This window comes from Chenopodium album, chromosome 19 (assembly GCF_948465745.1).
Source record: "Chenopodium album chromosome 19, dcCheAlbu1.1, whole genome shotgun sequence".
Classification (NCBI taxonomy): domain Eukaryota; kingdom Viridiplantae; phylum Streptophyta; class Magnoliopsida; order Caryophyllales; family Amaranthaceae; genus Chenopodium; species Chenopodium album.
Genome location: NC_137852.1, coordinates 10,213,065 through 10,238,894, shown reverse-complemented (window position 1 = coordinate 10,238,894; position 25,830 = coordinate 10,213,065). Strand labels below are relative to the sequence as shown.

Here is a 25,830-nt window from a genome sequence, read left to right as displayed (position 1 = left end):
GTTTCGTTTGGATGGGGGTTATGGCAGGTAAATTTGTTTTTGTCTTAAGTTTGATGGTAAACATCATGTTATGTCATTTTTGGGCAGATCATTTTTGCATTTGATTAACAAAATCAGCTTAAGTCAACTAATATAACTCAATTGTGCATTATTACTATTCTATTAACGTAAATAATTGATAATTAAGTGGTACGTGATATGAACAAAACGCTATGTATTGCTAAACCATGATTGAAGCTTATATAATGATAAAACAATTTTACTACGTGCTAATCAATCATGGTAAACTAATTTAATCGAGATCAAATCTAGTTCAACTTGTTTTAGGTTGGATATAAATAGGTTGAGTCAAAATCTTATTTTGTGTTAAATATCAATAAGGTTATACTTGATTTCAAGAGCTAATTGGTGTGGTAGCTTAGTTTTAGTTTAATCACCTTCAGTTGATACTATATCGTGTTCAGGCTTGAACTCGAGTCTTATAAAATTAGGCTAAAGCGGGTTTTCGGTTAATATTGGTTTGGGTCGCATGCTACCGTCACTAGTTTCATTATGTTCGACTACAAATCGCAAAATCAAGTTATTGTCGGTTCAAGTCGGGTTCTCAGCTTGTCATATCGGCATATGATATCCCATCTATAATCACCACGAATAGCATCTTCCAAGGTAAGCTTGTAAAAGGATCCAACACCATCTGCAACAATGGCGGCAACTGCCACCACAGCGCACGTTAGCATCAACCGTAGCTCCCCGAATTCAATCCCATTCAATCGAAACAAACGTGCGCCAAGGTGCGCATTACCCCCCCAAAACTCCAAGGAAAGCAGACGAATTGTCTCCATTTCTCTCCTTCTTTTCCACTCTCTCTCCTCTCTTCCTCCCAGTACGTGACGTCATCTCTTTCATTCTAAATTTTTTAACTTAATTTTTATTAAATCAATATCTGAAATTGGAACAAAATTCCATTTTCCCATTTTGCAGATTCAATTGCAGGCGGTCTCTTTGATAGATACGTGAAAAAGTAAGTTTTTTTTTTTTGTAATTCTAACTTTGTTTAAGTTATTTTTAGTTTTTTTACTGGTTTATGGTTAGTTTAACTCAATCCGTTTGAAATTAATAGTCGCGTTGATAGTATTGGTGTAATTTGAACTCGTTATGTGACAACTAAATCCGGTTATATTATACAGTAGTGCAAAATATAGTGTTTTGTGATTATTTTTTTTCGTCAAATGATTGTGAATTTTTGTGGATTAGCTTCATTTAGTTAATTGGATAATACGGAGTAATAATTTGTTTGCATTGTTGAACTGTGTAATGTGGATGAAGGAATGTAGATACAAGTATCATATTTGGATACTTGAAAAATTGAAAGTTGCTGTTTTACCAATCATGTTGAAAATTGAAACCGGGGCAATCTACCATTCTTTCGCTTGGGTGGTTGTTGGTTTTTTTTATTCCGAGTTTACATTTGTGTTGATGGAGTGCCAAAGGGGCGGAATTGTTCAAACTCACATAGGTAGTGAATTTGGTGGGCTATGGATTGGGGGGACTGATAAGTTTGGGTTTTGTGTGTGACAGATAATGCACCACATGGATATCTAAGATAATCTATCTACATTTACAAACATGTGTTTTTCTTCGTTGATTTATAATACCACTCATAGAGTCATAAGTAATCTCATGCCAAATTACATACAAATTTATTACATAGTACCCTGATTTGTGTTTTCATAGCAAACATGTCGTGGAGGGATTCAAAAACATTTAATGATTTAGGATAAACATATCGAATGAAAGATCTTGCAATCCATTTTATCTTCCCTCCCCAAAACCTTCACTATTGTTGATTATCGTCCACCATATATGCTTGTAAAATATGAAACTATTAAAAGGGGCATACTGCTTGATTGTTCGTTGATTTAGTAAGATGTTATATCTTTGTTCTTCAGGGGCTTTTTCTTACGTGCTTGATTTTTTACAACCTCTAATCATATTGTCTGATTATAGTTTCTTATACGATTAAAAAAAACACACACTCAAAGGGGAAGCTTAAAAATTATTTTAGGTGTTTGAGATTGATGATATTGTTCTTTTCCTCCTTGGATATGATTTAACTACTTGATACTGTGCAATTCCTCCTGAATCTCTGCCGAACTCATATAGTGATATTTATAATGTCTACTGGGGTCTTTTATCTACTTATATTGATGCTTTTATCCATAGTGCTAATCGCTGTGTTGTGAATATATAAGCTGAGATTGAATGTTGATTCGCATCACCACTTGATAGTGTATGTCAATCAGGAAAAAGCTTGAACCTTTGGAGACCTATGTGCCTGCAGTTATACTGACTCAGTTGCAAATTAAAGACCTAGGTGACTTCTCTTTCTTTCCAGCTTAATTTCCAATTTACGGTTTTGATACATATATGTTGTTGATGTGGTCGGGATGTGGATGTTTAACTTTCTCCTGGAGATTTGAAGTTGGAATTGCTTTTGAAAGGAACTACAGCTAAACATATGTATTCCATATATTTTTCAGGCACATTATTGCCCTGATATTGAGCAATCTGTAAGACTCATTTGTCTTCTATCTCTGAATGCAGAGAAAAGCCTAGAAGTTGACCAGCCTCAATATGCCTTCTACAGATCATTTCTACGGTCTGGTCCTGCTGCTTCATTCCGGTCAAATTTACGAGCTGTAAGCTAGAATTTACTCAGCCATCTTTATCTTCCTTTAGGTAGCACTAGATTTTGAAAGAAAAAAAGCTGCTTGCTATTCCCTCATTGCCTTGTCTAGAAATCTTGAAGGGATCACTTTGTTATTTTTATTCTTGGCAATTCAGTTTTGAGGAACTACTACGCTTTTGATTGCTTTACACTGCATGTTAGTGTTTCCATATCTATCTGTTTCTTATAATTCTTGGTGGTCCTAGAGTTTGAAGTCGTCCTTGAAATGTAGGTTGCAGAATATGCTTCTGATGGTGGAAGGGGGAAGACTGCCTCTGATGATGTTGATCGGTGTCTCAGGTACTTGCCATTGCCATTTTAATTTAGAACTTATAGATTGTAGAAAGCTGAAGATTACAACCTTGTTGTTTGGCTATAAATTGGTTATGTAGGATTTGAAAACTTTTGCCATTAGTTGGAAAACGAATTGTGACCTATAAAAGCCTAATCTAGATATCGTCCCTTATATGAAGTGGATTGGATGCAAAACTTTCTTTATTTTCTGTTAGTGTAAACCTGCAAATAGGTTGCGTGGTTGGTGGATGTAATTGTACCGTTAGGTGTCTAACCTCTCAAAAGCACACTAGAACTCATGTTTATTACATATAGGTTGTCTCTGAGTTAAAGCTAAAAGAAATTTGGAGGGATATGAAGGTTTCATGGTCTAAATTTACCCATTTTGCATGTCACTTTTTCCATCTAGTACAAAGTATATGGCTTGGGTCAGTGGGTACACTGTAGTCATGCTCTATTACAAATTCGAAAGAAATAGACTATATGGGGTGGAATTATGGAATAACATTAAAACACACTTTAGTCTCTATGTCAAAATCATTGCTTAGGAATCAGGTGATGTACTAGACATGCTATAGATCGGATTTAAGTTTAATCATAATTATAACAACAATTCTGGATGTTTGTGATTTCACTGGTGGTTCCCTTTTGAAGAGCTGTGGATGAACTTGATTCTTTGCTCCTACGCGCTTCAAGAAATGACAGGGAAGCATCAGCCAAGTTGATGAAAGAAAAAATTAGTACTGCTGTGAATGCATTGGATAGGTAAACCTCTCTTGGGATGAACTGTAATTTACCCTGTTTCGCTCTTTGTAATATACTGTTAAGAGAGAATAATGAAGGGTATAAATTTGTAATGTATGTTAAACAACATTCTTTTCTGATCTTTTTGCAGCCTCCTCCAAACAGTTCCCACTGACGTGCTTGATAAATCGAAAGCCATTGCTGATTCCTACCGCAACCCAGACAGCAGTGAGGTGCCTGAAGAGTTGGATCAGGATTTGAAGGAATTGCAATCAATTTTGTGATTCCAACCCCAGATAAACTTGTAAGATGTAGATAGACTGTAAGTCCCTAACGATAAAAGAAATTTCCCTATTCATTATGTAAATTTGTTTTTGTACTGAAATCTTTGAGATGTGATGTTATTCGACACTTAGACATAACTAGTTATACAGAAATTGGTTTGTGATATGATTAGCTCTATGATTATCCCTCTCTCCCGTATTATTCTAGATAAGTATTGTTGTATAGAATGCTCCTTTAGAACTTAGCTCAATCGTTCCAATCCAATCCTCGCTGTTGGAACTATTTCAGCCGGGAATGTGCTCGTTGTGACCTCACCATCTTCTGGAGTTGCCCAAGCAGGGCTGTTGAAATATGCCTTTACAAAAATATATTATTTTTCTCGAGTAGTATGTAACTAGGAAATTTGGTTTAGCCAAATAATCTAACTCTTGGCAAACCATCTTTGCTTCAAGTATTTCGGCACTTTACAAGCTCGAGGCAATGACTTATCTCTGTTCATTTTTTTGAGGAAAATGACTTATCTCTATTTTTTTTTTTTTTGATAAAATGACTTATCTCTATTCATTATTCATTTAACATTCTTATATTCTGTTAAAATCTTGCAAAGAGTACAACATGCAATAATATTGGAGTTTGTGAGCCTATCTTTAGCAAACTCAATAAAAATTACACTACTCAATGGATTGAAGATCGTCAAGTTGCATTTTAGAAGCTCAAGTAATACCCCTCAACTCCTTTGGTACTTAAACCGGCTCTTACAGATATACGAAGTACCATTTTATCATCTTGCAAATCGCAATAACAATAACAAATTGACAATGCAAATGATTTTACTTATACTCCATTGATTCAAAAATATCCTAGTTTGACTAATAAAGACAATTATCAATGCAAAATTTTGACCAATATTATCTTTAATTATTAATAAATAAATACGTAAACGATTCTAAAGCTACTTCCATGCATATGCTTAATCTTATATTTGAGAGTAGACGAGTAATCAACTAACTAGACAAACCATCCACGCGAAAGCAAATTATCATCAATGATATTTATCTACAATGCCCTATACTTGTTTGTCTTGTTCATCTCAAAATGTTGCCTTACACTATTTTTGTACGGTATACCACTTTTATCATTCTCATCATCTCATGGACTCAATTTTTATTTATATCAATATAATAATTCCATCGATATAAAATGTTCAAATATAATACAATACCTCATTCAAAAATTATTTTATCCTAATCAAACCGTTTCATTTAAAAATAATATTGAATGTAATAAAAGTCTTCTATGGGTAAATACAACTGAATCTGTGAGATACACAAAATTTGTTTTATCACATGACATATTTGTAAATAAATCAACAACTTTTTCAATAATGGATCCCAGAGTAGTGATGACTATATAAAGTTGTTGATTTATTTACTAAAATGTCATAATTTTGTTTATATCACAGACTAACCGGGACTTTCTTATACCTTAGATAGACAAAAATAAAAAATGATAAGACAAAACTCGATCGCTAAAACTAAGCTAGTTGACATCTAGATACCGTAAAGACTAAAAGAGTAAAGACATGTGAAGTATGCACTAAATAACTGAAAATGGTGTTGCTGAGAACATAAACAGCCGATCTTTTCTCTGTGAACATAAACAAATTTGTGTCTTTTTTCTCTCATTTCTTCCCCCTTTTAACTCCATCTGATCTACTCTCTCTCTCTTTCTCTCTCCTCTCCTTTTTCCCCCTTCTTTCTCTCTCATTTCTCTGCTTTTGCGCGAAGATCGATCTTCGTGCCATGTAAATTCCTCAATTTTTCCACAATTTCACATCCAATTCGCTTCCCAACCCTTTCAATTTCACTCGATCGACCCCTCATTTTCTAGGGTTTTCAATTTCATTTTTCCAATTGGGTAAAATCGAGTAATCTAGGGTTTTTCTGGAGGTTGAATTTTTGTTGTTTAGGGTTTGTATGAGTCTTTGGTGTTGCCTTCCATGCTTCGTCGGCGACGATAGAGAAGATATAATGGAAAGTGCGAGAGACGGTGAGATTAAAATTGAAACTGAAAATTTGGAAGAAGAAGAAGAAGAAGAAGAACAAGAGGCTAAAGAAGAAGAGAAAGGAGAAGACGAAGAAGAAGAACAAGAATTGTTGTCCAAGGATTTGGAATTAGGGTTTTGTTTAGGGTTACCTGGTAGTAGTAGTAGTGTTGATTGTAATAATAGTAGTAATAAGAAGAGTGAAGAGGGATTGAAGGGTGGCGGTTCGAAGAGAGATCTTGGGGGTTTTGTTGTTGAGAGAGAAAAGAGTGTTTTTGAGTCGTTGGAGCTTTCGATTGGCGGTAGCAGTAGTCGGCCTTTGCCGTCTTTGAATGATCTTGCCCCCCCTTTACGAGTTGATGTGACTGATTCCGGGGGTATTTCGTTTACGCTACCGGGGGTTTCGGATATCTACGCTGAATTGCAGTATAAGCGTGCCAAACTCGAGTCTTATTTTCTGTAAGGATTCATTTCCACCCTGCTGTTGTTCAATTTTGGATATTTTTGTGAATTGCTGTGAGTTTGTGATAAAATGTAACCAGTATCAGTAGTAAATTATGAATTTCTGGATATTTATTGGAGCTTCTTGTATTATGCTTTGATTTTGTTACAATGTGCATTGAAAAGAATGGTTTTTTAATTCTTTTTGATGAAATTGTCACACTTTTCCTTATGGCTTGTTAATTATGTTTGAACCAATGGGAGTTGGAATAGACTTATCATACTGTCTCTGATTACTGCATTTCCTTTTGTTTAACAAGATGTTAATATCTTATTTGTTATGGTTGGTGCTATTGTAACTGATTTTTGATGTCTTTGTTGGATACTGTTTGTCCAGAGAAACAACCAGTTGCTCAAGAGATCCACCTTCATGTACTGATGATAACTTCTTTGATGCAATAAGGAGCTACCAAGCCTCTCCGAATTCTTCTGTTTATTCAATGGCAATGAATAAGTTGCGAGACCTAACGCCTCCAGATGAATATGTAAATATTGTAAGCTATAATAAAGATGGAGACATTAGTGAGGGCACTATTGATACTTCAGATATGGATGATATGGGGATCCCGCTGGATCTTTCAGATGATTTATTGCATATGGTAAAACTATTGCTTTAACTTTTCCTTGATATCTTTAGATATTTTTAATTCTTTTTAGGCAGTAGAACATAATCTTCTGAATCAAGTGTTGCGTCTAGATACCATTTTCTTATTTGCTGTAGAGTAGCTAGTTTGTCTTTTTTGCTGAGGGTTTATTGGAAGCTGATGATCTGCAGTTACAAGATCAGGATTTTACCTTAAACCCCGTCATATTCCCTCTAGTTACTCAAACTCTTCATCTGATCTCAAGTACCTATCCTATACTTGGACTTTGATATGACACTTAGACACTTTGTTTTTGCCCAAACTCATGCAAAACTTTCTTAAAAACTACTTTGTCGGACATTTGGGCATGTACTTGTCTCTTTCACTTGTAACCAAGTTTGATTAACATAGTACATCATGTGGCAAGTGGGAGCCTTATGACTTTTAGAGAGACATCAGAGTGTTGTATGTTAGTGTGATCATTGTAATGCTTCTTACTTATGATCGTCTGACTTAATTTTAATTGCTTCTCCATGCGCTCTTCAGGTATTTTCTTTCCTAGGCCATGCACATCTCTGCATTGCTGCAATGGTTTGCAAGCAGTGGCGAGCTGCCAGTGCCCATGAAGATTTTTGGCGTTCGTTGGATTTTGAAAACAGAAACATATCTGTAGCACAATGTGAGTTCTTTTTACAGGAATCAAGTGCTTTTGTTTAGATTTTTTTCATATACTTCCTCCGTTTTCTTTTAGATGCAACACACCCTTTATTGCTGTAATTAAGAAAGGTGGGGTTTACATGATATAATAAACTTTAAAATAGGATGAGTGGTTGTTAGGAGTGTAATTTAGTGGGCCATGTGCTTTAAATAAGGGATATAGTATAGTTTTTCCTTAAACTAACTTTCCTTTTATAGTGAATTGCAAGTATTGTGACATTTCGTTTTTAGGGAAGTGTTGCAAGTAAAAGAAAACAGAGGAAGTATACTTGAAGATTAAACGAGCTCTCTTAATTTGCAAGGAATAAACGAGTTAGTAAAAGTTGAACTTAGTGATACGCTATTAAAATCTGTACACTTCAATTAAATTACGACACTGTGTAGAGCCGCCTAGAGGTGTATGCTGAATATTTTTGTGTGGGACTTGTCTTCAAGTGCTTGTTTATATGGAATATCATGAATGTCAGTCTATGTTGTGACTAGTTAGGTTCTGTACTTCTGTATTATAATTGAATGGATAATTGAGAATGATGTTTGTCTCGGCACATTTGTGAATTAGGTAATCTTAATTATTATTTTGTGTGAAAATTTTGGTCTTTGATATGAGAAGCTGGTTTGAGTATTTTATCTCTGCTTCTGCCTGGCCTCTTCTCTGCCCCCCCCCCCTCTCTCTCTCTGCTAGTTTTACCCTCACCAGTTGTTTCATGCTGATATTGGACTATGTGTTCCTTGTGGCTTCACTTTTGCTTGAAAGATAAAATAACCTTCGTACTGGGGTCCTGCTTCTCTCCTTAAATTGAGATGCCAGAATTTTTTTTTTTTGAAGGATGGTTGTGAATTCTTAACCTTCAACATTTTCTTTTGGTGAACATGGTTTATAGGTCAATAATATACTTAAATTTAGGCCATACCTGTAGATTGTAATGTTTGTGATGTTTGAGAGATACTTTAACTTAGACTGTTGGATTTACAAGTTTGGAATTATATGCTTGAGCTTGCATGACAACATTGCAGGTCATTGCTCCAGTCAATGTCATATTTTGAGGCTATAGAATCATCTTGGTGTAAAAGCTATCTCCTGTTTGGAGTATTTTATCCAGGATAAGGTCATATCTCATGAGATTCGCTGTTGGGTATTTGATTTAAATGTTATGTAACCTTAATTAACTGTGTACAACATGTATAATGCAGATGCTATAAAAGTTGTAGAACAAAGCAGTTGTTTTGAAACACTTTGACTTCTTGTTTACTTTCTGGTGTTTGTAGCTTTTACGGTTGGTTTATGTTAATTTTTGTGTCAACTATATTTTTTTATTGGTTTTTTATCTGCAGTGGAAGATATTTGTCATCGGTATCCAAGGGCTACTGAAGTTAATCTTTGTGGTAATCCTGATATGCACACACTTGTCATGAGAGCAGTTTCTTTGTTGAGGTACATTGTCAAGATTCTAAGTCTTTACGCTTTGTATTAGAAGTACAGTTTTAGTTCCAAGGTTCATGTATCCCATTTATTATTTTTTTTCAGAAATCTCGAAGCTTTAACTCTGGGTAGAGGACAACTTGGGGAATCATTTTTTCATGCTCTTTCTGATTGTCCCTTGCTTAAGAAGTTGGTTGTTTGTGATGCTGCTCTTGGAAATGGTGTACAAGAAATATCCATCAATCATGACAGATTGCAACATCTTCAAGTTACAAAATGCCGTGTACTGCGTGTATCAGTGAGGTGGGCAATCACATTTGTCATTTTTTAAAATTTTAATTTCAACTTTTTTAGAAATTAAAAATTACCCACGTTTACTTGCTGACAGACATTGTACTGTGCAGGTGCCCCCAGCTAACTACTTTATCTTTGAAGCGTAGTAACATGGCTCATGTGGTGCTTAACTGCCCTCTTTTGAATAATCTGGATATTGGCTCTTGCCACAAGCTTCCAGATGCAGCAATCCGTTCTGCTGTCACATCATGCCCCCTTTTAGAGACTCTGGACATGTCATGTTGCTCATGCGTTAGTGATGAATCACTTCGTGAAATAGCTCAAGCTTGTGCAAATCTTCGTGAACTTAATGCTTCATATTGTTCAAACATCTCTCTTGAGGTTGTTAGCTTTATTGAGAAATTTTCTTCTCCCTAAATATTGCACACGTATATTTATTTTTAATGATATATTAAATGACATTTCTTTTCTGTTTTGTAGGCTGTGAAATTGCCATTGCTAACTGTTCTGAAGCTTGAGAATTGTGAGGGGATAACTTCTGCGTCAATGACTGCCATAGCTTTCAGTAACATGTTGGAGGTCAGAATCCTTTTGGTTTCTCTTTTTCTGTATTAACTTTATCTGGTTTTGTTTTTGCAAATTTTTTTTGACTAGTAATCGCTTATTTATAATTTGCATATTGCAGGTGTTGGAGCTTGACCTTTGCCATTTATTGACCTCTGTTTCTTTAGAGCTTCCTCACTTGAGTAACCTAAGTCTGGTGCATTGTCGCAAGTATGCTTTTTATCTGTAGAATGGTTCTGATAATCTTTCTTGTGCATTTAGGTTAACATATTTCTGCTTTTTTATTTTTTTTTATTTTATTTTATTTTTTATTTTTTATTTTTTTGCAGATTTGTAGACTTGAATCTAAGATGCCTTATGCTGTCATCTCTGAATTTATCTAATTGTCCCGCACTTCACCGTATTAGTATCACTTCAAATGCACTGAAAGTATGTGGTTTTGAATTACGAAATATATCTTTCTTTTTGTTGTTGTAATTTGGAGGCTTTGAATCAGTTATTCAGTAGAGATGCGTTTGTAATTGTGAAGTCAGCTGAATATTTTAAATTCTACACTGTTCATGCAGAAATTAGCATTGCATAAGCAAGAAAGCTTGAATTCTCTATCATTGCATTGCCAATATCTTGAAGAAGTGGACCTGTCTGATTGCGAGGCTTTGACAAATTCGGTGTGTGATGTCTTCAGTGATGGAGGTGGATGCCCAATGCTGAAATCCTTGGTTCTTGATAACTGTGAGGTCTGTGTTCGAGTTCCTCTGATATGAATTATGCTTCTCATGTCTGCTGTTATCTTGAAGAATTTTTTTCATTTATTATACTACTGTAGGATTCTATTGTGTATTGTTTTATTACCTACCTAATGGTTGCCGCTGCCTGTTATTTGTCGGAGATGGTAAAAGTTTGTGGCTTGAAGTGAATTCTTGCTTGAAGCTATTATTTAGGATTAGATGGAATTATTTGAGTAAATGCCAGCATCGTCCTAGTTTAGTGTGTATGTGTGAAATATTATGGGTTGAGTTCTGCTTTGGTAATGCTTCATCAACTACGCGCTACAGTGCTACTTTGCATTAATGTATCTCGTCATACTATTTTGTGAACTGTATTTAGTGTATGTGCGTTTTAGCTGTAAATCTACAGTACACCAAAATGGAACAGTGTCTTCTGTTTGAAAAAGCCGTGTAGTGCCTTTTGTATAAATTGCTGTCAACTGAATATTTTTATAAATGATGATTTCTTTTGGTTAAAGGCAGAATGCAAGTTGGACAAAACACATTTGTTTGGTTTTTTCCTTCTAATTCAGTCCTCCCTTTTGTGATTTAAGTTAAATTCTGCTATTATTCTGGGGAAAATGAAAATGCATTAATCTGGATGTCTTGTGTCAGTATAATGACCCTGCATGTGTGAGTGAGTGAGTGAGTGTACATACTCTGTCTGGAATTATTATTCTTTGGGTTCAAATGTTTACTAGTCAGCTGGTGACTCTCTTACTGAATTTCTTTAACTTTGTTTCTTTCCAGAGTCTGACCGCTGTTGGACTGCGTAGTCAGTCTCTTGTCAGCCTTTCATTGGCTGGTTGTCGCGCCATCACAAATCTAAATCTCGAATGTCCGTATCTTGAGCAAGTTCGCTTAGATGGATGTGATCATCTTGAAATAGCATCATTTGTTCCGGTGAGTTGTTTTCTGATGCATGGGTTACATAACATTACTCTGTAGTCTGTACTATATAAAGCTTTTTATATCTACTTCCTTTACCTCTTAATTATTTTCGCATTTCCTTGATAATAGGTCTCAATTGCTTTTCACCTCTTTTATTTCTCAATATACCTTATTGGGCACAAATCTTAATTGATGCTGGTTTTTCACCTCTTCCTTTACCTTATTGGTGCGCCTAGGCGCGCCTTAGCTGCGCCTCATTGAAGTCGCCTCGCCTAGACCATAAAAAGCGCATGACCTCTAACGCCTTGCGCCTAGGCGTGTCTTAGGTTTGCTTTTTCAAACACTGGTTCCTGTGACAGATACAAAATAATCTAGGCCAGGACCACCTGTTTTGTGTTGCTTACTAGTTTACATAAATTTGTAGCAAACATTACAGTTTACAAGTTGAACATTTTTCTAGCAGTTGGGTTTTTTAATGAAGATTGAGTTAATAACGAATTTTGTGCAGGTTGGTATGCAATCTCTTAACCTGGGCATTTGTCCAAAATTGAGTGCTCTTCATATTGAAGCACCTCAAATGGTTGGTCTTGAGTTGAAAGGATGTGGTGTTTTATCTGAAGCTTCAATCAATTGCCCCCTTTTAACATCCCTTGACGCATCCTTTTGCAGGTGATTCCAAAAAAACTTAAGTTTAAAGTTTGTCACTATAGGAAACTGTATCTAACTTTTATAAACTTTGTATTTGCAGCCAGCTCAAGGATGATTGCTTATCTGCAACAACTGCTTCTTGTCCTCTAATTGAAAAATTGATATTGATGTCTTGTCCCTCTATTGGCTCTGATGGGCTGTCTTCTCTATGTTGGCTTAAAAATCTCACTTATCTTGATTTGTCCTACACTTTTTTGATGGATTTGCAACCAGTTTTTAGCTCCTGCTCATCGCTTACGGTAAATATTTCAAGCATAAATTATGAGAATTTTGCTCTTGTACTCTATTTCGTTAGTTGCCAAATGCAGACAAAATGACATATATAATATGTGTAGTTATATATCTTGCCTAGTTGCGTTCTTTGCTGCTTTATCTTTATGTGGTGGTATGGTCCTCCATTTGCATGAGAATTATGTTGTTTTATTCTTGTGTAACACCACGCACCCCACCCACCCAATGAAGGTTACAGCTCTTCCAGTATTCTTCTTGAAAAGGGAGAAATCATGAAACGAAAGCTAAAAATATTTGGATGCAAACTAGTCTTGTCAACTTAGGGCTTGTTTGGCATCGTTTTCTGTTTTCAGTTTTCTGTTTTTTTGAAAACAAAAAACCAAAAACAGGAAACAAGAAAAAGGTGTTTCCACTTTTCTGTTGTCAGTTTTCAAAATTGTCATGATTTTAATAAGTTTGACTAATTTTTGTTTAATTATATGACTTATATATATGAGTTTGAAAACCGAAAAACCAAAAAACAGAAAACCATAGCAATGCCAAACGAACCCTTAGCAATTTATTTTGTAGATTTGGGACTTACTGATGCAAGGAATTTTGCTTGCCATACCTTGGCTTTTATTAAGAAGGTGCTTTTTTATTTTATTTTTATTATGAACATCCATCACTTGAAGGATTAAGAAACTTTTTTTTTCTTTGCAGTAATTGTTAAATACTTTGTATGATGTTATTGCTGTTTTAATTTTAATATATAATATCTGTTTAGGCTTGTACATTTAAAAAAAAATATATTATTTATGATTTTCTCAAAAGAACGTTACACTTATTTTTTTGTAGGATGTTTGAGGCTATTGTATAATTGTGATTTTCTCAAAATATTATTTTGTATGATTGTCAAATTATTATTGTTTTTGGTTTGAAACCTGTGATTTACGTGGATAGTTTAAAATTTACTATAGCATACATTGGTAAATTATGGCACGTATTTTACGATGCTTCCTTTGTCTTACCTTTATTTTTCAGCCTTTTTGTAATTTTCTATCTTCTGAATCTTTTGACTTGATTTTTACCGATATGTATTCCGTCTGCACGGAATCTTTTGACTTCCTTATTGTAGACTCTTGTTTCTAAGAATGCACGGAAAAAGTGAGTGGGTGTAAGAAGAATGTAAACTAAGTAAGAGAGAGATGGCAAAGAGTGGGTGCGTGTGGAAAATATTGGATAAAGGTGTAAATTCTGTGGGGGTAGGGAGGGGTAAGTAAAAGAGGGTTTCCTTAAAAGTAATGAAGTGGAAGTGAGTCAAACTTTTTGAAATGGCTCAAAATGGAAAGCAGTTAGAACATTTGGGAATAGAGTTTATATAAAGACTAGAATAGACCCGCTCTACAATAATTCATTGTAGACCCAACCTTCTAGTATACCATACAAATGTGATTATATCATACGAAATGTAATTATATTACTACAAAAGTGATTATATCATCCTGAAATTGTTATGTAAATGTATCACTCAAAAAGTAAATTTATCATTATAAAAAGTATCAAATAGTAACTTACATCATTCAAAAGATAATTTTTAAATTTTATCATCCTAAAGATAATTATATATTCTCATTAAATGGTTTAATATGAGATTATATAATTCAAAATATGACTCGCAAAAAGATAATTATATTGTCTAAAAAAGTGATTATATTATCCAGAATGTGATTATATTATTTGAAAGTGTCAAATTTTAGACCGGGTCCATACAAGACCAATTGTAGAGTTTATATTATTAAAAATTTCAAAAATGGTGATTTTGCCATAATTTTATCTAGACATGGCTCAATTGGAAAGCGATTTGAACATGATTTTGCCATACTTTTATCTAGACATTTTGTATCTAGATTTATGTCAATATATTGAACAATAGTCATCTGTGTCATACATGGTTATCTACTAAAGTGTGCTAGATTGTTAGGTATGTACTTGTTTGACCTCTTATATAGTCATTATATTTGAGATGGAGTGTGTGAAGCAGTAGGCTTGTTATATCTTTTTATATTTGGAAGCATTGCTATTTGTGCTACTAGGATTAAACCACATCTCGGCTCTGAAAAGTTTATTAAACACTTATTGGGGGCATAGCATAGTGACAAGAATCTTTTGTAGTATATCAAATTGTTTGCTAATGCTTGGTGCTCCCACTCCCTTTTATGTTTGATGTAGGTCTTGAAGTTGCAAGCATGCAAATATCTGGATGATTCATCACTGGAGGCTTTGTATAAAGAGGGCGCTCTGCCCGCGTTACGTGAGCTGGACTTGTCTTATGGGACACTTTGCCAATCTGCCATTGAGGAGCTGCTAGCCCACTGCACACATTTGACCCATGTGAGTCTGAATGGCTGCAAAAATATGCATGATCTCGATTGGGGATTTACAAAGCTATCAAACTATCAGGCTACTGCCGTGCCAACTGATCGGCATACAAACATGCCTGTTGAGCTGCCTCATCGCTCACTTGAGAATCTTAATTGTGTTGGGTGTCCAAATATTAAAAGAGTTAATATTCCATCTATAGCCCAGTGTATCCATCTGTCGTCATTAAACCTTTCCCTTTCGTTGAATTTAAAGGAGGTTGATGTTGCTTGTTCCAATTTATGCTTCCTTAATTTGAGGTATGGACTTGTTGGGGTTTTTTTTTAAAAATAATTTGTTAACTGTTGCCATTTAATGCTCTGCTAAATCTTTTGCCTGCTATCATTCTTCAGTAACTGTTGCTCCCTGGAAATTTTGAAGCTGGATTGTCCAAAATTGACTAGCTTATTTCTCCAGGTAAGAATCTTGGCCAAAAAGTCATGTTATTGCTTATTCTGTATTGTCTATAGTGCAATCACATTTTGTGATTTTTATAAAAATTTTAAATCCATGTTTATGGCTTTATGCTAATTTTCTTTTCCCCTGATTGTTTTGGCATTTTTTGGGGCTATGGTGGATGTGTTTTTAGTCCTGTAATATTGACGAAGATACTGTGGAATCTGCAATATCTGGATGTAGCATTTTGGAAACTCTTGATGTTCGCTTTTGCCCCAAGGTTAGCTCCCAATCTTGTTGGAATTTGTAACCCAGAATTACTAGTTTGAATCTTTGTATCTTAATGGTTTGGCTTTGCGTTTCTTGTTACAACAGTTCTCTTCAGCAGCTGCGAACAAATTTCGGGCTGTATATCCTAGCCTTAAACGCGTCTTCTTCGGAAGTAGGTGACTAATTATTTATGTATTGATAGTGAGTGCCCTGCAGCAGGGTCTTGTTGTGTGGTGTGCAATTAATATGGCCAAGGCCCCTGTATCATTGTGATTTGGTTTTATGTAGCTTCTATGAGCCAGTTATCGCCTTGTCCTTGACGGATAACAGAATAAAATTGTTATAGGTTTTCATCAAAACATAAAATTGTCATTAGGGTTGTATCCGGGGGGAAGTAAATCTTGTAATGCAACCGGCTTGAGGTAGTTCCGTATTGTTGTGAAACAGTTTGTCCTGACCGTCTTTACAAGGCATAGCTGTGATAGAATCATCTTGTAATGTGATAATGAAAATATAATAAATAGAACAAGTCTTTCCATCTCAGGCATCTCGATTTTTTTTTGCTGAATGCTATATTGACATACGTTAAATATGACCTTGCAGGAGTGAAAACTTAATAGTTTTAAGCCTGGAAAACAAAACAATGTATTTTTTTTGTGGAATATTTGTTTCTACCGACTTTGCTATTCCTTATTAGTAGGAATTTATCATCCAATAGGCTTGTGAAAATTTTATTAATTTGCGGAACATGCTTCCAAAGGGATTAGTTTAATGGTGCTGCGACTGCTGCCGAACTTTTTGTGTAGTTTAATGGGGCTGTAATCTTCTATTGGTTTATTTATTTATTTTTTTTTATTTGGTGAAATATGCTTCCTCTAGTCTTTTTTACTTGACCTATTTTTTTTATCACGCATGTTAATGCAAAATTTTAATGATCAATAACTTTAATTCTCAATAAGTAAAAATTATAAAAGTTACTTCCTCTGTTCTTTTTTACTTGACCCGCTTTGACTTTTACACTATTCATCATCCTTCCTTTGACCATCTTTTGTGAATTACATGTAAGTAAAAACATATTCATGTGAGATCTTGTTAAATACATTTCAATAAATACTATAATAATACATAATTTTTATAATTTTTACTTATGAGGAATTAAAGTTATTGGTCGTTAAAGTTTTGCATTAGCAAGCGTGATAAAAGAAATAGGTCATGTAAAAAAGAACGGAAGAGGCATATATTATGATAATACTTATTGAGATGAATCCAAAAAGATCTCACATGAATACGTTTGCCCTTATATATTATTCACAAAAGATGGTCAAAGGAGGGATGATGAATAGTGTAGAAGTCAAAGCGGGTCAAATAAAAAAGATCGGAAGAAGTATAATGGTCTTAAAGAGTTCATTAGGATTTATGCCCCTCTGATGAACTTTGCTTATGAAGAATAGAGCAACAATGAATATCAATGAGGGCGTGGAGAACTCTTGACAAATGAGGATTAGAACAAAGAAACCAAGAGCCAGAGCTTGATACCAAAGATGGGGGATCACTACAAGTGGTGGCAATAGTCAATGACAAGCAGGCTGGAACGTCCTATATAGTATTTGTATTTATATTTGAATGACAATTGTATTCATTGAAAAGAGACCGAATTAGGGTTAGGGTTAGGGTTGTGGGTTGGAGATGAAGGTGCGAAGGGGGTTTAGGTAGGCATATGGTAGATGAGGTGACGACAATAGTGGTTAAAGGTTTAGGAGGGCTTGGTGGTTAAATGTTCCGGGAGTTGAGGTTGGGTAAGTTTTAATTAGGGTTATTAGTGGTTCAAATTGAATGTAAGTGCTAACTAAGAGGGTACTCAAAAAAAGTATGTAAAAATCCAAAAAGAGGTAAGATGGAAGATAATAGAATGTACATTTGTGCATTAAAAAGAATAATATCATTACTCAAACAAAATAATAGTCACGAACCTGTTGCATATCTTTGTCCAGAAAATGTCATAATTAAAGTCATTCCAATTCTGTAATTCTGCGTTTATAGTTTGTGGTCTAAATTGATGTGTGTTGTCGCATTCTCTCATTTAACATCAAAGGAGTGGTCCATAGACAATAGAGACCAAGACCACTATTTTAGTTTTACAGTATAATTGGAATGTCATTCTAGATACCATTATTTATGTCCTTATCTTTGTTTCATAGCAATAGGCATGAGGCATCCTATACATACCAATCAGACCCCTTAAGATATGTACCATCAAAACAGCTAGCTCCACATATAGATTTTGCTAGCAAAGTCACTATAAAGCCTTAGAAACGACCTACATAACACCAATAACCATGGGAAACTCATTATTCTCGTACTTTGTTGAAGAACTTTGTGTGTGTTGTGTGTGAAATGAAGGTAAGTATGATCTGTCAGAAAAGATTGAAGATTTTTTGTGAACACTAATTTTGGACTATAATAGGAGTAACTTATTAGAAGTATAAATGTATAATTAGGCTAATAATTAATTAATTAATTTGTAGTTTTCACTAGCTTGTGTTTGTGAGAAATTTTAAGGGATAAAAAAATAAATATATTATCATTTTAAGGGATCTAGTTTTCATAGCTAATGGTGCGGCGCTTCACTTTCATATCACTTACCCACCAGCACTTTATCAACTAGACAAAAAGGAAAATTTGCAAATTACAGCTATTTATAGTTAGTATTTTGCAAATTGCAGTCATTTAAAAAAAAAAATTGCAATTTGCAGCTCAAAAGTTATAAATTGGAAATTGCAACCTAATTCAATTTTTTTATCGGTTTGAGTCTTGAAAAAGTTTGTTTAAGTTTTTAGGGGCCAATTTATCCCTGAAGAATCCAAATTGTGTTCAGAATTGGCAAAAAAAAAAAAAAAACAACGTAAGTGCCTCGTTATGCTTAACAAAAATGTATCGATTTGTGGGCAACTATTTTTTCTTGTAAAAACGAGGCATATGCGTTGATTTTTTTTACCAATTTCGAGCTCAATTTGGTCCCTTCAGAACCAAAATGGCCACTAAAACCTTAACCACATATTTTTGACATGCAAACCGATGAATTAATTGAATAGGGTTGAAATTTACAATTTAATTATAATAAATTTTGGACTGCAATTTGCAATTTTTTTTTAAAAAAATGGCTGCAATTTGCAAATTTTCCAGACAAAAAGCTAGTTTGAAGTTTGAAGCTCTTCAAAAATTTTGGGTGGAAGGTAAAATTTATGTTTCGTTTTTAGGGAGGAAATCTAATTATTTGGGATAACCATCTTAGCTTTTTTCCCATTAGCTGGACTAATGGTGCATGGCTAACTTCATATTTAGAGCAAATTGTAAGTTGTTGAGCCATACAAGGTCCATTTTTGTTTGGGTGTAATTTACATTATTTACCCTTCTAACAAGCAAAAAGTTTTGGCACAATAAAAGTTTGTTTGGATGTATGTTATTTACCCTTTGATTGTGAAGTGAGTCCATTGAATTGATAGAGGAGCCCACATATACATTGTACAGTTAGTATTAGAATTTTTGATGGGAACCTTTTCTAGTCAACTAGACTATTATGAGTTTATGACTCCAACTGTTAAAGTGTAAAAGTAACTAATAGAGACAAAAATATCTGCATAATTAGTATTCGTATGAACAAAAAGGACCTATGCTAAATAATAAAACAAATCCAATTACCCAATTAGAGGAGAATAAAACTAGTGGTTAACATCTAAAGAGGGCCGTTTATTGTTGCTTGTATTTGGCAAAGGAATTGTTGCATTCAAGTGTCCAATAGTAATCTCTGTATAACCAGGTAAGATTTGTCTCATTTGATAAGATTCTTATTTCAGATCCTAATATAAAGATTTGAGATTCATAACTTGTCAAAGAAAAGTGTTTGACATTGAAAATTCTCTTGCTTTTCCATATCATTACACGTGCCTAATAATAGACCAAAAAAGCAATGAGAAAATGATATAAACGTTATCGGGGAGTAAAAACCACCAAATCAAAATTATCCCAAAATTGTTTGAAATGGGAGGATCTGAGTTGCTCATCTATCTAAATGCTGGGTAATATATCTTACATTCATTCTAGAATGTGTGTGGGACAACTCACTTGTACAATGTATGAAAATTTTAATAGATTTGTGAGTGTTTTTTTAATGAAAACCTATGTTTCTTTATAAAAAAGGGGTTAATCCCTTTGCTTCGAGCAATTTATATTTCTTTTTTAGTTCTCTATCTATAAATTATTCTCCTTTAAGAGTCCTAATATCGCCCCAATAAAAGTAACCAATAACTTTTGCAAATTTGAAGGCTTAAAAACCATAAGAATATCTTTGGCTAGAAGACGGCTAAGTTTCTAGATTTTCTTTCATCCTTCAACGTTAAATTTCCTTTCTTCAAAAGATACTTTAGACTTTATGTTCAAATGATAGATATTGACTAGTCTCGGTTACCAAATCAGATATACCATATTGAACTAAAAATCATATCCACCAAAAATAAAAAAAAGTAGATGTGAGCAATTAAATTACACCTTTTGCAAAGTATTTACCCATAAATAATTCAAGTCATTAGACACGTATTTCTTTTTTATTGGTGAAAATGCTTTTTTAAAAGTTGATATTTACATAAGAGATAAATCATGGTGACAAAGTATGCAAGGTTGGACATATTTTTTTTTTAAACCATGCAAGGAAGGACATGGTGAAAGAATAATAATGCATACTTCTTAATTTGTCTCTGTTTTGTCAAGCATGTTTTTTTTTTTTTTTTTTAATTTAATTTTTTTATGCAAAGCATGTTTATTTTATGAGTTTATACTATTGTATTGTCTACTCCTATGTTGATTGGACACAATTTAGCTATATTATGAAGGAATATTAATTGGAGATGATTATTAAACGGTTAAATTTGCAAGGCTCTAAAGTCGTAAATATGTAAAATTGTTAAAAATACACTACATTAATTAGATATCTAGGTCTCTTATGTTCTTGCTAATTTAGTAATTTAAGCAAGGTTGATCATGTGATATACATTCAGTCAAAGCATATTTGTGGTAACATTTGTACTAGTTACGTATCTAACTTTCACCATACAATGCTTAATAAAATGGTTATAGTAAGCGTTATAAGATTAAATCTCATTATATTGTTCATACACTGATACACGAGTACATCTCATGGGAAATTTATTGTTTGAAAGTCCGTAGTATAAAAGGAAAAAAGTAGGAAAGTAAACAGTACTACTACAGTAGGACTACTCTTTTACTGATAGAGCCATCTTCATTATTTTGTACAAAACACATTGAGAGTAAGCATTCATAGACAACAATGAGGAAAGTTTAGTCAATTTTCTAGTATTATACTCCCCTAGTCCCAAATGCAACATTTCACTTTGCAAATTCAAATTTTATAATTTTTGACCTTCTAAATTAATATGCAAGATCATATATATGCAAATAAGATAATATTAAATTTGTTTCAATATATTTTTAAAATATAAAACATTTTGATTTGTATCATGAGGTGGTACATAATTAAAAACATAAATAGCAAAAGAATTATTCATAAACCATCGTGTAATGTGAAATTATAACTTTTACCCACCAATTATTAGCAACGTTCATATATATGTCAGTTGCTAATGATATAGTATTTGTAATTTAACTAACAATATTTTAGCCAGTTACAATTAGTGTTTTAGTAACTAACGTATATAACGCTAGTTGCTAATAGGGGGCTGCTAACGGATGTCGGTATTCCTGAAATCAAAGTAATGCATCAATATGTTTGAGACCAACAAACAATCACATGCTAGTAGAAACAAAGAGTATGAAAAGTTCTGTAGAAAATCTAAAAAGTATTTCCTATTTTCTACTATCCTTAACAAACAACAGTAGCTAACGTCCATGCATGACACATTTCCCGTTGAACGTAAACGAAAACTTTGCTTTATCTTTTCTTTTTTATTTTGTCATTTTCTTTTTGCATGGAATTATATCATGCATGTAACGCTTATTTATTGGTTGGTTGCTTAGTACGAGAAATCTTTATATTTTTTTTATAAAGAAGAAATCATGTTCTTATAATAAGCTATTCAAAATAAGGAAAATAACCTTTTTTTTCTCTACTTTTTATACAACATACAAAAAATGGCATAGAAATCTAGGAAAAGAAACCAATAAGTAAAAAGAAAACAGATAAAAAGATAGTACTCCAACATGAAAGGTAAAAAGTGTAAAAGTAAATTGTTGAAATCGAGTACGTAGATTTAGTTTAGTTGTTTTTTTTGCATGGATTTAACCCTAAAACAGAACCCTAGGTTTTTTAATAAAAACAAATAAATAAATAAATATAATTATTAGAAGAGTCAAAAATCTGTTAAAAGAAGAAATTACATACTTCCATATAAATGTATATTGATAAATCATTATAATATATGAGAATCTGATACTCTATCCTTAAAATGCTCAAGGAGATCATGCATAAAGGTATTGTAATTTGGAGTTGCTAAAAGTGAGATAATTATCAGATTATGACAAGTTTTGGTCAACAAAATGATGCAATTTAACTAATCCATATGAAATATGACAGCTCAAAGGTAGATTCACTACTATTTCAGATATCAATTATACATTTATTTATTTATTTTTTTTTTAATTTTTTTACCTAGATTTGACAGAAAAGAAGCTAAGGATTTCATCCATCCAACATAAACCAATGGAAATGACTAAGGTAATACTATGGGTTTTGAGAAGCCACCAATTAATAGCCTTCAAAAACAACTTTGATACCTATGTCTAGCTTTCATAAAAGTGATTTTCATTGACCCAAGTAGTAGAGCAGAAAAATTCTCCCTACTATTCGGAAAAAGAAATAAAGGAAAGAAAGAAAACTAAACTCGGAAAAAGTTTTCTAGCTAGCTAAGATAGCTTAATTCAACCAAAAGTTAATCCTCAATTGTAGGCGAATATTATGAACTTCGCCTTATATATCTAAAGATGAAGGTTCATCTTATCTTGCGTGATGGATATGTGTCACAATCCAGGTGCTTATAAAACTATATATATATATATATATATATATATATATATATATATATATATATATATATATATATATATATATATATATATATATATATATATATATATATATATATATATATATTGTGGTGATATCTTTTGTGGTGATATCTTATATATCTACATTAATCTTCGATTTCATTAATCGCTTATCACTTTCTATGTACGGCTTAATTTAAAAGTGTGCCACATAGATAATCCGGTGTCAAAGCTCTTAAACCGTGGAAATATAACCCTTAATTTTTATTCAGCTTTTTTAGTGTAAAAGGGAGGGTTGGCTTTGATAAAGAAAAATTAAGTATAGTTCATATATTTTGTATGTACTAGTATATAACTACTCTTTACTCATCACATATACTTGTATTAGCTTATACTACTACCCGCGTTCCTTTATATATAATGGTTATGTTTTGACTTGTTCATTTGTCAATACACGTACTTGTTTGAACATTCATATATTTCAATACATACTTATAAAGTATAACGATTGAATATTCATAAAGGATTATTATTAGGACAAATTAAACAAGGTCTCACATGACTATATTGTGTCTTATATATTATGAATAAATTCCAAGATTCTGCCATTTGATAAATACAAGAATCAAAATGTAACCAACAAAAAAGAAACGTAGGAAATAGATTATTTAATTTGATAGTTGTTCAAGGAAGGCCAGGCCAAATTAGTTTTAAAAATTGAATAGAGCGCACTCCAAATTCATTAAAAACGCAGTAATTAGGAATTAAAATTTTGTATTGAGCTTCATTTGATCATTAATCAATAATAATTCTCCTTTTTTTAATGCTAAAATTAATCTGAAAATTAGGAGGTACGTACTCCTATATTAAAGCCATAAGAAACAAACCAAAAAGATAAACTTGAAAAAAATTGAAAGTAGAAACAGAGTGTTTGAACAAGATTAACCATAAATTTTTAGGTACTGTAATATATTGTTAGTGTCACGTAATCGATTGAACCAATTGTTTGGTTGAAGTGAATTTTGTGTGACCTTATATTATATATTTCGTATTTTGTTTCAAACAAATCATCTCATTTTGCATGGACTCTGACTAGAATAACAATGCAATTAAAATATATAAGTGGGGATTGACTTTAAAATTTCATAATCTTACCTTCTTTTGTTAAAAAAAAAAAAAAAAAAAAAAAAAAAAAAAAAAAAAAAAACAAGGCTAAAAATTCAAACTAAAATGTTGAGATTATACGAATATAATAACCCAAAATTTGGGATGTCTTTGTCTATTGATACAAAGGCCTTGTTTGGTAATTGGCTTTTAGTTGGCTTTTTGGTTGGCTTTTGGCTTTTGGCTTTTTCTTTTGGTCAAACAGCCAAAATACTTGTTTGGTAAATGGCTTTTCAGCTACGTGAAAAAGCCGGCTTTTCCGCCAAAAACAAAAAGCTAGTGTTACTAGCTTTTTGGTTTTGGCTTTTGGCTTTTCATTAAACAAATTACTTTTTATCCTTAATTATTAATTAATAATTAATAATTAATAATTAATAATTAATAATTAATAATTAATAATTAATAATTAATAATTAATAATTAATAATTAATAATTAATAATTAATAATTAATAATTAATAATTAATAATTAATAATTAATAATTAATAATTAATAATTAATAATTAATAATTAATAATTAATAATTAATAATTAATAATTAATAATTAATAATTATTAATAATTAATAATTAATAATTATCAATCAATAATTATCAATCAATAATTAGTAATTAATAATTAATAATTAATAATTATCAATCAATAATTAGTAATTAATAATTGGTAATTAATTAATAATTAATTATTAATTTGTAATTAGTAATTGATAATTGATAATTAATAATCAGTAATTAATAATTAATAATTATTAATCTATAATTAATAATTAATAATCAGTAATTAATAATTAATCATTAATAATTAATAATTAGTAATTAGTAATTAATAATAAGTAATCAGTAATTAATAATTAGTAATTAATAATTTATAAATAGTAATTAATAATCAATAATCAATAGTTAATAATTTATAATTAGTATTTCATAATCAATACTTATTAATTAATAATTTATAATTAGTAATTAGTAATAAAAAATTAGTAATTAATAATTTATAATTAGTAATTAATAATCTATTATTAGTAATTAATAATTAATAATTATTATTTAATAATTAGTAAATTAGTAGTTATAAGTACTTAAAAATTAATAGTTAGTACTCCGTAATTAGTAATTATTAGTACTTAATTATTAATAACTAGTAATTAACAATTGTTAGTAATATGTAATTAATATTAAGTGCTTAATAATTAGTAATTAGTACTTAATAACTAGTAGTTTATAATTAATAATAAGTAATTATAAATTAGTAGTTAATATTTTGTATTAGTAATTAATAATACTGATAATAAATGTATAAGAATACATAATAATGCCCTTTAAGGTTGTTTTGCATAGTTACAGCCAATATCTAACAGCTGATTTTACCAAACATGTTTACATACAATAAATAGTCAAACGGCCACTACAAACAGCCAATACTAACAGCCAGTCAAACAAGCCAAGTTAAACAGCCAACAGCCAACAGCCAATTGCCAAACAAGGCCAAACTTAACACTAGATTGTCATTAATGGTATGAGTTTTAAAGAACTAGCCAATCAATCATGCATACGTGACAAGAATCTTTATAACTCGTATTATTTTTAGTCTAAAAAAAAACAATTGGAAGAATTTCCGATCATAAGTATATTACATTGGACAAAATTGAAAACAAGGCCAAGACAGTAAATAATAATTGAACAGCTAAATAATACGGAGTACTTTGTAACAAACAATGTTAACTGAATTACGAGTAAGATGATTTGTTGATAAA

General features: G+C 32.2%; 2 protein-coding genes across 2 annotated transcripts; both read left to right on the top strand.

The window, feature by feature from the left end:
• The first annotated feature begins 558 nt into the window (after nucleotides 1–558).
• On the top strand, nucleotides 559–4,216 carry LOC145594912 (uncharacterized). The gene is made up of 7 exons (XM_081651263.1): nucleotides 559–883; nucleotides 982–1,021; nucleotides 2,304–2,374; nucleotides 2,605–2,699; nucleotides 2,961–3,028; nucleotides 3,677–3,787; nucleotides 3,918–4,216. The coding sequence occupies exons 1-7, from the start codon at nucleotides 703–705 to the stop codon at nucleotides 4,048–4,050; spliced, it is 699 nt and encodes a 232-aa protein (XP_081507389.1). The 5' UTR covers nucleotides 559–702; the 3' UTR covers nucleotides 4,051–4,216.
• Nucleotides 4,217–5,697: 1,481 nt separating this feature from the next.
• On the top strand, nucleotides 5,698–16,376 carry LOC145595936 (F-box/LRR-repeat protein 15-like). Its single transcript, XM_081652367.1, has 17 exons — nucleotides 5,698–6,554; nucleotides 6,934–7,195; nucleotides 7,727–7,859; nucleotides 9,230–9,329; nucleotides 9,423–9,620; nucleotides 9,722–9,992; nucleotides 10,092–10,190; nucleotides 10,297–10,385; nucleotides 10,505–10,604; nucleotides 10,742–10,912; nucleotides 11,693–11,845; nucleotides 12,342–12,502; nucleotides 12,582–12,780; nucleotides 14,984–15,432; nucleotides 15,526–15,589; nucleotides 15,762–15,848; nucleotides 15,944–16,376. The coding sequence occupies exons 1-17, from the start codon at nucleotides 6,028–6,030 to the stop codon at nucleotides 16,016–16,018; spliced, it is 3,138 nt and encodes a 1,045-aa protein (XP_081508493.1). The 5' UTR covers nucleotides 5,698–6,027; the 3' UTR covers nucleotides 16,019–16,376.
• Nucleotides 16,377–25,830: the final 9,454 nt, after the last annotated feature.

Coding starts and splice junctions, on each gene's coding strand:
- LOC145594912 (XM_081651263.1), top strand. CDS start 703: ATGGCGGCAACTGCCACCACAGCGCACGTTAGCATCAACCGTAGCTCC. Junction 2,700..2,960: donor TCCGGTCAAATTTACGAGCT/GTAAGCTAGAAT, acceptor CTTGAAATGTAG/GTTGCAGAATATGCTTCTGA. Junction 3,788..3,917: donor GCTGTGAATGCATTGGATAG/GTAAACCTCTCT, acceptor ATCTTTTTGCAG/CCTCCTCCAAACAGTTCCCA.
- LOC145595936 (XM_081652367.1), top strand. CDS start 6,028: ATGAGTCTTTGGTGTTGCCTTCCATGCTTCGTCGGCGACGATAGAGAA. Junction 6,555..6,933: donor AAACTCGAGTCTTATTTTCT/GTAAGGATTCAT, acceptor CTGTTTGTCCAG/AGAAACAACCAGTTGCTCAA. Junction 9,993..10,091: donor GTTCAAACATCTCTCTTGAG/GTTGTTAGCTTT, acceptor TCTGTTTTGTAG/GCTGTGAAATTGCCATTGCT.